Source organism: Nipponia nippon, unplaced genomic scaffold (assembly GCF_047370975.1).
Source record: "Nipponia nippon isolate SJK-2023a ecotype South Korea unplaced genomic scaffold, ASM4737097v1 scaffold_9, whole genome shotgun sequence".
NCBI lineage: Eukaryota > Metazoa > Chordata > Aves > Pelecaniformes > Threskiornithidae > Nipponia > Nipponia nippon.
In genome coordinates, this window is record NW_028262413.1 from 46,319,777 (window position 1) to 46,332,040 (window position 12,264).

The 12,264-nt window shown below is 49.1% G+C and overlaps 1 protein-coding gene across 3 annotated transcripts in view; it reads right to left on the reverse strand.

Annotated features, from left to right (window-relative positions):
- The window catches only part of IGDCC4 (immunoglobulin superfamily DCC subclass member 4), a 102,189-nt gene that overhangs the window by 8,428 nt on the left and 81,497 nt on the right, over nt 1-12,264 (reverse strand). For all 3 annotated transcript variants that reach the window (XM_087744926.1, XM_087744924.1, XM_087744923.1), the window contains exons 12-18: nt 10,767-10,874; nt 9,843-10,026; nt 9,040-9,167; nt 8,378-8,548; nt 7,710-7,847; nt 7,102-7,207; nt 5,834-6,068 (exon numbers count right to left, since the gene is read on the reverse strand). In XM_087744926.1, the coding sequence (XP_087601052.1) occupies nt 5,834-6,068; nt 7,102-7,207; nt 7,710-7,847; nt 8,378-8,548; nt 9,040-9,167; nt 9,843-10,026; nt 10,767-10,874 (1,070 nt within the window). The remainder of the gene's footprint in view (nt 1-5,833; nt 6,069-7,101; nt 7,208-7,709; nt 7,848-8,377; nt 8,549-9,039; nt 9,168-9,842; nt 10,027-10,766; nt 10,875-12,264) is intronic.

Below are 12,264 nucleotides of genomic sequence, written 5' to 3' on the forward strand. Positions count from 1 at the left end.
CTGTCAGGCAGGAGAAACCCAGGTTTCTGCTCTGCATATGTGGACACTACTTACACAGGCCAGATCTATTCCAACAACAGTCAACGTAGCACGAGTCCAGCCAAGATGGCAAAGAGATTTCTGACATCAGCCTGACCTTGTGTGAGCGATTTGACCTCCTTGTGCTTCGGTCCATCTGGCTGGAAATTAGGTAGAAATACATGACCAGATGTCGTATGTGAGCCAGGCATTCCTAAGTCAGCTATTTAGCAAGAAGCAAATGCTACCTCGTGCTGTCGGTGCCGGCAGAAGGCACATTAAAGCGCTCACGTGTGCGCTGAAGGGCTGCCCGAGCCTTTCCCAAGCGCTCTCTGTCCACCCTGACGTGCGGGAGGCAGAGCAGCGTTACATCCCAGCACCAACCCCAAGTCACAGGAGCTTTTGCTGCTGTCTCAGGATCAAACCTGAAGAAAACAAGTAGTAAAGGGCCTCATTTATACGACAGCACCCTGCAGAACAGGGATGTCCAAACCCAGCACTGTGGATATCAAGCGTTCACGAATTTAGAAGTGGATGCCGGAGGCAGCATCTTTGCCATTCCTCTCTCTGCAATCCTCAACAATATATTCTGAGCCAAGAGCATTCCCTAATTGTTCCCTAAGTGGACAATCATTAAACTACATTTTAATAGCAAGAAATCAACCGAGCAATCACACACAGCTCACAATAAGGAATATCGCTTCATGCGAGTACTCAAGGAATGCGTTCAATTTGCTTCTGCTGCCATCTGAAAGGCTTTCTGCAGCTACATCGCTGACTGATGGCTTCTGTGCCTTTTCCAAGGAACATACGTTACTAAGCAAATACTGCCTGGAAATTTCAGCGTTGAACCTACACAAATATGCACACATGCACACAAATGTGTGTCCTATTATAGATGCTTACATGCATATTTGCCATCAGAAAGATCTGAGCATCATACGCATACACACACACAGAGCAAACTTGAAAACCTTCTTGCAGGCATCTTGTGAATACCAAAAAACATGGAAAGAAACAGGCAGCTCTACTGCAATCCCCAATGGACCATCTGTTAGCGGAAATGTCAATCTGCCATGTTTACATAGGTTTTGATGACTCTGGGAACAGCCTGTTCAGCTCTGGCTGAAATTGGCTGCAACGAAGAACAAACTTGTTTTGTACCAGTTTGCAACTTTCAACAAACAGAAAAAACCATCAGCCACACAACATAGCCTATATCCCACATGTTGTTCAAGCACATTATGTTTGAGGGGGGGGAAAAAAAAATAATCCCTCTTGGGGCTCAGTCTCTAAAGTTGGGCAGCGGCAATTAACTCTAGGACTGTTTTCATCACAGACCTGAAGAAGGTCTTGTGTGCCTGAAAGCTTCTCTGCTTCTTTCAGCAGTATCGTTTGGTGCAATAAATGATAGCATTTCTGCTCGAGGGGGGCTAGTGAATGGCTGAAGGAAGCCAAGGAAATGTTCTCTTGGTTTTTACAATAGAATAACGAAGGCAAGGAGTGTCAGTCTAATACTAATTTCGAGAGGGGAAAATCCCTTTGTCAGTTCACTGCAAACACGAGAATGAAAACTAATAAAAACATCTTCCAATAAAAGGTGTTTCCATTACAGCTAAATCCTTATCAAAGCAAACAAGCCTTTTCATTTTAGCCTTTTTATAGAAATTCCGACTGGTAAAAATGTACCTAGATCATGTTACCTTTTCAGTGACAAGTAATGATTTCATGCAAATATATGAGCTGAGAGTGAACATGTAGGAAATGTTGATCTTGAAACCTTCCCTGTTTTATGAGGATGGTTATTTAAACTAGCTTGAAATCCTGTGCAAAACAAGGCTGACCAACCATTTCAGACGTGCCCAGCTTTTAAGGGTGTCACAGCGGAGAGAAAGGATTCATTGCTGAACGGCACCACAGCAGCCGGCGGGAGCGGGAAAGCTCCATGTCACGCAAACGTAGCGGCATCCCTGCCCGCAGCTATGCCTCTAAACAAGATGCAACATAACACAGACCTCTCCCCCACCAGATAAAGGAGAATCTCTGCTAGCTGTCAACAGGAGCACAGCTCTCATCTAAGACTTTTCAGAAAACATTGGGACTTTTTTTTTTCCACGCAGAAAGATTTCAACATGAAAATAACAAACAACCCGGGGAGAGCCAAGTTCCCTGATGCATTACAGCTTTTTCTCTCCGAGTCACGGGGATACTTCATGGGAAACGCAGTCCCCGCGGGGAGGAGGCCCACAGGGAAGGAGCGGGGCAGCAAGCAAGGAAGGTTCCAGCTCACAAGAAGCACAACAGCAAACATTTCCAAGCCAAGATGCTTGGGTTTGGCTTCATTCAATGAAAAGCTGAAGTCTTCCATGGAAAGCAGATGCTTTTTAACATTCTCCCCCACCCTCTAAATTGCTTGGCCCAAAAGCAGCAGTGACAGAGATGTCTGGAGCAGAGCCATTTTATCATCCTCAGTCCATCTGTCAGGGGAAACAGAGCTGCATCGCCACAGCCTGTGCATTACGGTGCCATTTATAACGTGGGCTACTGAGGGCATCAGCGCGGGGGTCACTTGAAAGGGGAAGAGAGTAAGAGAGGAAAATCACTTGTCAGTGTTTTTACAAATCCTTGTGTGCGACCACTGGGAAACACACAGAAAGGAAGGAAAAGGGCCCGCTAAATGGCCGAGCGTACTCCTGCCTAACGGAGCTGTCAGCCGTCCGGAGGGGCCCCATGCCGACAGCTCAGCTGCAGTGGCACCTTGCTGTCCTGCAAGCAGGGGCAGGGTGGCCAGGTGGCTCCTGTGGGCTGTCCAGCAGCACAAAGGCTGTCCCACCTTCCACTGGCACCCTCCTGCACCCCCAGCGTTACTTGTAACGGCTCAAGAGGAATCGCGGCCCTACATTCGAAGGAATTGGTGATCTTGACTTGAAAACGACCAAGGGGACTTCTCAAAAGCCTTGCCTGCCATTCTTTGCAGGAGTCAGTTCAAATCTCAGCATTGTTAAAGTCTTCCTGCGCTTGGTCTCGCTGTTCTCCAGTCCCTGCACCTGCAAAGTGACATTCACTCACTTCTGACTGCTTAGGGCACGGGACAGTCCCCTCTTTGTGTCTGTACCTCTCCTAACAACACGGAGCCTCCAATCTCCACTGGAACCTCGGGCTGCCACAAAAATAAAAACAATCAAGAATAATCTATGAAATGCTAAGTAACGAGTCAGCATGTGAAAAGCCAGCAAACACGGGAGCAGCTATCACTGCCACTGCTAATGGCAAGTGCCACCCAACCAACACAAAACAGGTTTCAGGAGCGTAACTTGAGGACGGAGAGGAAAGCAGGCAACTGGGGGTCACACAGGCCTGGAGCTGCCAGCTCCTTGGCATCACAGCTATATAAACCTGCCCAACAGTGGCAGCAGCATTGGACTAAGAGTCTGTCCCAGCCAACAGCCTGAGCTCTGTGGTGATGTGATATGCCGTTAAATAAAAAGGATCCTTGAGACATTTCTCACTCCCTTTCTTTCTTGACTAGGACTGCAAGTGATAGTACCTGACCTAGAGCACCTCGGGGAGCTTCCCCTTGCCAGGCTGGACCAGGAGTTCCCTTCCACAAGGATTTTCTCTTTCCTGTGGCTCTACCACATTCCTTGCCATGGGTTTTCACAGCCCCAAGCGCACACAGCATGAGAGAAGAAAAGAGAAGGCAACAAAGGCAGCTAGTCACTGTAGGGTACAAAGCTCCCAGCAACACTCAGTTCCAGGCAGGGTCCCTGGGGGTTTCTGGCAGCCTGGCTTAAATAGCTGCTGGAAGAAGCTATTTGCAGCACACAAAACAACCCAAGGAACCTAGAACCCACTCCTGGGCCTTGGCTAGCGGCGTTTTGTCTACAAGCAGAGAGATGCACACACTCACAACTGCACCTGGCTCTGATTTACAACTGTTGTGGGGACCAGGCATGTGTGCACCAGTCCAGCCATGCTCATGAGACCTGCCCAACTCCTTGACCACCTGGCCAGGTAAAAATCACATCGCCATCCAGACATGTGGCCTCTCGGCAACTGCAGCATAAAGATGTTTTTGGCCTGAGTCTTTTCACCCTTGATTATACGTGTCAGAGTACAGAGAGGATGCAACGGTGCTCAGGGCTGGCGCAGGTGGCACGGGGCAGTGGAGGGAGCAGGGCCTCCTGCGTGAGAGCACATCTCCCTCCAGTGCCCACTCCCAGCAACAACAGCCTGTTGCTCCCGGCCGCCACTCGAGCTCTCCTTCACCTGCCAGGTCATCCTCACCGGTCAGCATGGGTGACAACACTGCTCTCCGGGTGGCTGCGTGCGGCTGCTCCTCAGTGATCCTTGCTTCCCTATCCTCATCCATCAAAAAACCAAGGTCTTTATTCTGCTGGCAAAAATCCTCAGTAATTTAACTCTCCATTCCCCATCCAATTATGGAGGCAGAGACACTACAGCCAGAATCGCCCCTCTCCTTCAAGCTCTCTGAACATAACTCCGCTGCTGGACACTGCCAGCCTCTGCAACAGACGCTGGGGGCCCCAGGCTCTCAGGCTAAGCCCCGAGCAGCCAGGCCTTGGCGCTGCCCTCTCCAGCTCTTGCTCTGTACGCATTCAAATCTTTGCGTAAACCTTTGCAGACAGGATTGTTGCTTTGGAAGAGAGATCTGGATGTGCTGCCCCCCAAAAAGCCTCCTAAGGGAGGGAACTTCCCCCCACCCCGACCTGTTCCCAGGGTAAGTCACCATCACTGAAAACATTTGTTCCTTATTTAACAAAGAGCTGCAGGAAATTCCTCACGCTCTTCAGCTTGGATCCAGACAGGCAGCTACATTCCACCGAAATCCATAGATGCAGCTTGGCTGCAAACTGCCTCTCTGTCAGCTGAGCGCGGATCTGCTGCGGCACTTGGGGATGGCCAAGAGCATGGCTTCAGCTCACAGGACTACTGAAGGCAGCAGAAGACGTTGCGTTTCCAAAAGACCATACCTGCACTGCCACTAGCAGCAAGGACGGGTCTCGCCATTAGCCAGGTATCCTGAACTCACCTTCCCCTCCAGTGACACACGAATGCATCATTGATGCAAACGTGAAATCCCATGCGCTCACAATGCATTTGTTTTACTGAACCTCCTAATTACTTTACATGCTCTCCCTGGGCTACAAAGAGAGACATAAACAGATTAACTAAATTAGGCCAATTAAAGGTTCCCTAATGGAATGAAATGTTTCAGGCAAGCTTGAGAGAGGAAATGGGCAGGGAGGAATGAAAGACAATGCAATGTCAGGCAAACCAAGCAGGGCAGGAAAAGACTAATTCAAAAAATAAGGTTCACAAATAAAACATAATTTCACCTCTTGTATATCTTCAAGGGTATTCCAGTGAACACACTATTTGTGGACAAAGCTGCTTTTACTCTAAGCAAAAGAGTATCCTGGAAGGCAGAGCACCTACTCTAGACGTCACACTTTCTCACACCACCTATATGCCACGGCAACAGGAATAGCGCAGCTTTCTGCAGCAGTAAGTTTGGTAGCTGCTTCTCTGGGGATGAGGGGTCACTGTCCCGGGAGGTGACAAGGGGTGGTAGATGGCACAGGGACCCCAAACTTAGATCTAACAGCCAAGACTGAGCCTGTCAGTTTTACAGAGAGGGAAATGCATGGCTGCCCAGCACCAGCCTCAGCCAAGACTACCAGCACTTTGCAGAGCCAGGACAGGATAAGACCCTGGTTTCCCAGCAGCAACACGCCAAATAAAGGCTCTTGCCTAGGGTGGGAGCCCAGTCACCACGTGCATGGGTCCTTACCTTCCTCTTGCCATGGACGATGTCCTCAGGGAGGCTCGTGTGGATGAGGCTGTGCACTTCGGTCAGTTCTGTGATGTCCCCCAGGGGCACGGGTGCATCCTCCGGGAGCGGGGACATGAGGGACTCTAGCTCATGTGAGTCCAGGGTGGCACTGGGAGTTGCCACCCCTTGCCTGCTCCGGTGGTAGTAAGTGTGGTTGCCGGCTGCCTGGGAATCCAGGCCTGGCAGGGCCTCCCTGAGGGAAAACAAACAGGAGTTGACATCTCACGTAAGCCTGGCTTTCCTGTGTCCCACACAGCCACGGACTGCCAGACAAAGTGATCCCCTCTGGGCCACTCACCCTCTCCTTGTGGAAGCAACCAGGCCCCTGCCCTGACGCTCCCAAGGAAGAGGATCCTCTATCCACATCCTACTGTAACAGCTTTCGCTGCAGTAGCCTCTCCCCAGACGCATCTCTTCGCCACCTTCACTAATCCTAAAGCTCACACAAAGCGTGGTGCTGGATGCAAAGCCCTGCCCTCATCAGTGGATCACAAGGGCAGCAGACAACACGAGTCCCAGCACTAGAGCAAGCACTCTCTAACCCCTGCCTGTGGGGATTTGTGTCACCCCTGACATCTCCGCTTTGCAGATACGAGATGCAACAGGACAGAAAAGTTTGGTGGCCACATTAGGACAAGACTTCAGAAGCTGCGTGTTCCTAGTCCTGAGATCTGCCGCCAGCTCAAAGCTCAACAACTAAGCTGGTTTCCGACCGTGGTCTTTCCAAATGCTTGTGGCTGGATTCAGACCCCTGGGATAGCAGGGGGCTTTGGGCTGAGTCCAATCCCCCTTAAACCAGCCCGTCACTCACTGGGAAGCCTTTCATCATTTCCCAACTGGAAGTTAACAAACCCTTTCCAAACATCCTTAGAGCTGTCCAACCTCAGAAGCAAAATACTGCCTGCTTTCTAAGAGACAGAGGTTATAATTCAGCAAATAGTGCTTTTTCCCTTTGTGTTTTTTTTTCTTTCTCTGAAAAAAAAAGAAAACCTATTAGTCTAACAATGCAAATTAAAGAGAAACTACTGAGAAAATAAATCAGTGAAAAAACTATACTAAATATGTTCCTTAGCCAGCTAGCACTCCCAAGACTCAATCTTTGTACTAACTGACGTCAAACACCGCATCCCAAACAGCCCAGCTGAACGCAGGGAAGCAGCTCAGTGTATTTCGCCTCCTTCCACATCAGCCTCCTTTACCTCCTGCAAAGGCGAGGTGATACCCACCTCTGCTTGCTGTTGCGGAAGCTGGCACACATGCAGAAGAGTATGCAGAGCAGCCCCAGGCAGACTCCCACAATGATTCCCGTGACAGAGTGGATATCCAGAACATCTAGTAGGGGAAGCACAGATACATCATTTCAGCTGCTAGCAGGAAGAAGGTACAAAGTGTCTTACGTTCAGAGGAGCACCAGCTTCACTAAAACCAATTGGTGATGCCTCTATACACATAAAGGGAGATTACTTGGCAGTGACAACTTACAGCAGCTTAAAGCAAACTGGCATCTATGCACATTCATTAATTTCACGCGACAAAGGCCTAACAGAAAGGCAGCAAGATGCAGGTTGCATGTGCCCTTCCATAGGAGCTGGGATGGGGAAGAGAGATGAAGTTCGGCTGTGGGATGGATTCTGGAGCTGCCCGAGGCCTGTGGAGCTGCACATCTGAGGACTCTGCCGTGATCCTCTGCCCTAGCCCACACACAGTCATATCTCGCACCCTGCGCAGCCGACATCAGGCAATTGCTTGGCAAACAGAAGTGCCACCGATGACAAATCGCGGTCTTCAGCAACGCAACTCGGTTCCTGCACCGGGACAAAGGGGAAATTCATACCAGACAACTTCTCCCGGAGGGTGTGCACATCCTTAACATTTGAATAAGGACCAGATCCCACGACTGTCTTTGCTCCCATCTTGAAGAAGTATCTGGTATCACTTTCCAGGCCATGCACTTCAGTGCTGAAGATATTTCCTGATCAAAAGCAAGTCAAAAGAGGTTTAAAATATGTAGTTTCAAGAGTATTCAGAGGCTTCAGCAAAGCAGCAGTGGAATTCTGTTGGACCCTCAGAAGTGAGGGATTTTGTGCCATGAGCTCTAAGAGGTAATTCATACACCTCTTTGGTATTAACGAACTTACTGTGTAAAGAGCTGATGATACAAACTGCACGTGGCATTGCTGGCATACATTCTCCTAGGAATCACTGGTTGCCAGCCTGTATCTGCAGGATGTTTGCTGGATGATAATGGCTATTTCAGCCCTAGACATCTATGATTTCATGTTTCTCAGTAGCGTCCCTGGACTCTCCTATATGACCAGGAGCAAGGCCCAGCATATGCTCCAAGAAAGCTGGCAGCATGAGCTCTTGAATGTTTATTTGTATGGGCTCAAAGCGAGGCAAAAATCAGGGCAGTGGGACTGACCCACCAGGGCTCCATAGGCAGGGAAGAAGGCAGGAGGAGGAGGACCTGGTGGGGTACTACAATACCTGGAGGAGGCTCACCTTCTCGCGTCAGCAAGGTCCACATGTCATCTGGCTGCGTGTTGTTGGCGTTATACAGGATGAGGTACTCCACAATGATACCGTTGGGCTCGACGGGGGGGCACCAGTGCACCTGGACAGCGTAGGGGTTGAGCGGGTGCAGCCGCAGGTCAGATGGAGGAGTCGAGGGACCTGGCAGAGACAAGTAAAGACCCACCGTGAACAGCAGAAAAGGGGAGGAGGGCATTCAAGCTGCAGGGCATGACAACTGCTCTGTGCCTTCTCTGAATCCTTCTCAGTGGTGCCGCAGCCATGTTTTATTGGAAAACAAGGCAAGACACTCTTGTTCTGATAGTGACATTCTGGGGAGGACCTAGCGCTTAAGCAATGCATTATCAGCTCTCTCTAATGAGCAGGATTTCTCTGAACCCAGAGGCAACCCCACAGTAACAGCAATCGTTGCCCCAGTTCTCTTTACATGCTCCTCTCTGTTTACAAAGCAGCACTCCTTTAATGGGCTTGGGAAAGCCACCAGGATGCTTAGCAGCTCTCAGCATGTACTCAGGGCATCATAGCTTAGAGGTGATCTGAGATCACATCTCTCAGGGGCATGTTAGGAGGGATTTTATAGAGATTCAGGGAAAGCTGGGAGAAATCAGGATTCAATTCCCATAAATACTCACGGTCAGGAAGGGTGAACCGCTCCACCACGCTGCCGAAGGGCCCATCGATGCCGACACCATTGGACTGCACGGCAAACTCATACCTGGTGTAGGGCTTCAACCCACTAATGAGAATGTCTTCATCCGAGCTGCCAAAAGAGGACACATGCACAAGGCCATGAACACTAGATCGTTCTCCCTCCCACTGTCACCTTGATACCTTACCAAGAACACAGTAAGAGATTATCCTAACTCTTAACAGTATTTGATTTTTCACTTAAAGCTTCATCTCCTGCAGTCATGTGAATGCAAGAGCACTCAGCTCCCAGATACAGAGCAAAGTAGGTTCCCAGCCTCCAGGACCATTTCTGATGTACTTGCAGAGAAAAGCTTGAAAAAGCCTGGTTATAGGCTGAAAACCTGCACAGGAATCCAGACTTAAAATATATCCCCAAATTATTATAACTGCTTAAACTCTAGCAATTTTTAAACCAAACTTGCGAGGACCACCTCACAAATCATGAATGCTTTGAGACTGGCCATAATTGCACCTGGATATGTTATTAACAGGAAAACAAGCGTGTAAGGTCCAACCAGAGCAGAAAAGATGCAGAGACCAGCCAGTAAATGATCCCTTGGTATTCAAGTCATAGACAAGTCCCAATGCCACATTTCAGCAGTTCTGAATGTATCTGTGACCAAGGCAGACGTTTCCAGCATGTGAAACACTCAGGATTTTGCTCAGTACTGGAACTTCCATGCAGGTTCCTCCTGCCTTGTGTTTATTCCTGACATGAGCAATACATGGCCGGTGAACCCTTTACCTTGTGTAGTATGTAACAAGAGAGGCGTTTTTCAGGCCCCAGGGGCTGAAGCGCACAGTGTAGTTGACAATTTTGACTGTTGTGAAGTCAGGTTTCTTCCACCTGAGCCATATGGAAGTTGAGCTGTTGGACTCTGCATAGACTTGGACTGGAGGCAGCGGAGGACCCTTCTGCACAGGGGGATCTATGGTGCAAGACAAAAAGAGAAAGGAGATGTGGAGACATACATGACAGTAACGCAAGGGACAGCCATCACAGACACAGAAAACACCATAAAACAGGCCTAGGTTGTGAAGCCTGCACTGATATGCTGGTCTCCAGCGTAAGCCTAGATTCCCGCTTAGCCCTTCTGTGCACGCAGCGGTCCAGGCTTTTCCTCACATGCGGGAAAAATCACAATGAGGATCCATGCCCCAAGGCGGTGGTGTACTACAGGCCCACACCAGGGTAAGGAGGAGCCCACACTGTTCACCATCCCACAACAGACTGGCAGAGCTGAGAACAGAGCCTAGGTCTTCAAAGCTTTTACTTTCTTTATAATGCTGCAAAATGCCTGGCATGCTGCCAATTCATGTTCTCGAATCTTTATACCATAAGAGATGAACTCCAGGTTATTTGGCATTTCCAAGACCATCCCTGAGCCACTAATGGGGCCAGAGGGAACACGGTGAAGGCCATCCACACCCAGTATAAGAACAACCCTAATGAGAAGGAGGATATTTTGCTCCTTCCTCTCCTTCCCAAGATAATTCTTCCAATGCAATTTGCAATGACTGCCAAAGGGAGTTTCCTTACATTAGGACCTTCCCGATTTTTGTACTGTCCTTCTTCAAGTTCATCTTTTTGTAACTTTACCTCTACCCTTCCTTTGAAGCCACATGCCAAGCAGAAGAGACAGACAACAGATGAAGGGGCATTCCTCACCTACTGCTGTTGCAGGTGCCTTTTCTGTTTTGCCCTTCCAAACCGCTGCATAACCATCTTCGTGCTTATTGAATGCCACCAGCTTCACCTCATAGAGTTTCCCAGGAGCTGGAAAAATCAATCAGGGTTTGTCTGGGGTTATTTTTGTTACCAGCCCTCCCCAGTTAGACATGTTTTCTTTGATCTGACCAGCTTTTCTCACCATCCAAGAAAGCAGCTTGAACAGAGTTGTATTTGCTGAAAGACAGCAGGGAGTCCCCCTTCCACTTACAGGCTTTCTGCATTCAAATACTGCCTCACAACTGGTGCACGTATGATCATCACAGCTAGTTCTCCCCTCGCTTTTTACAGAAATTATCAGCAGCAAATGGACTTGGCCCAGCCACCAAGGGTTAACCAGTGTCATGGCCTGTAGCCCATCATCTCAGGACCTCCTGATCTTTCTCCCTTGCAAACTACTAAAGAAAACTACGCACAACGACTCCTCTCTCCCCTCCATGGAAGTGGATGCACTGCATTGTTTATTCTTGAGGAGTGAGGACATCCTCTCCTCTCCAAAATGCACCTCCCATTTCTAAAGTCCCTTCTGATTTATTCACTGCTGTGAGGATTTTCCTTCCAGCAAGTCCTCACATGCCCTGTTAGGTCACTGGCAGCTTTTGTTGTATGGTGACTATTTTGCCTCCACAGCACAGTTTCTTGATTTGCAATTAGAAAAGCAACAGCGCACACAAAACCCACACCAGAAACCCGAGGGTCCTCATCACACACTCTTGCCATCAGACAGCCATGCACTCTATGGGGAACCTCACACTTGGACTCAAACTGAGCTGCAGGACAGGACAGGGCGCTCTGTCTCCAAGCAGTGCTGCCCTGGTCCAAAATTCACTTCTCTCTTTCCTCTGGCCTTTCATCAGCTGAAATACTCCTCTGCTGTGTTAAGAAACACCTGAGGGTTTTTTTTATAACAGAGATGTTTGGTTGAGTAAACAACTTGGGAGATACAAAGTTCTCAAATAAGACACTTGCCAGCTTCTCCCTTCCGCAGCCAGCCCGTTCAGAACCTCAGCGAGAGCAGGCCAGACTCTTTGGTTGCCTTGGCTGCAGCACATTGATGAAGTTTGTTAATTTGGGACGTGCCTGTTCATTCCCTGCCCTGATAGATCACTGCTCTCTTTGCCAGACAACATAAACAGAATAAAACCTTTCTTATTGATGCCAATTTTATTATTACTGCACTGATTATGCTCCCAGAGGCTAATGGTACCAATTACCACAGGCTCTCTCTGCTCCACAACACATGTTCGCACCCAGAATATAAAAACAGTTCAGCCACATCCCCCCCCCCCCGAAAGAATCCCAAAAGCAAACAGCGTTTTGTCTGCCTCCAAGGCAGCCTGATCTGCATTTCCACACTCTCCAGCCACAGGAAAACGTTTCAAACCCACACGAGGGGGATGAGACCAAAGGGCACTCCACTTCCCAACGGCTGGGACCA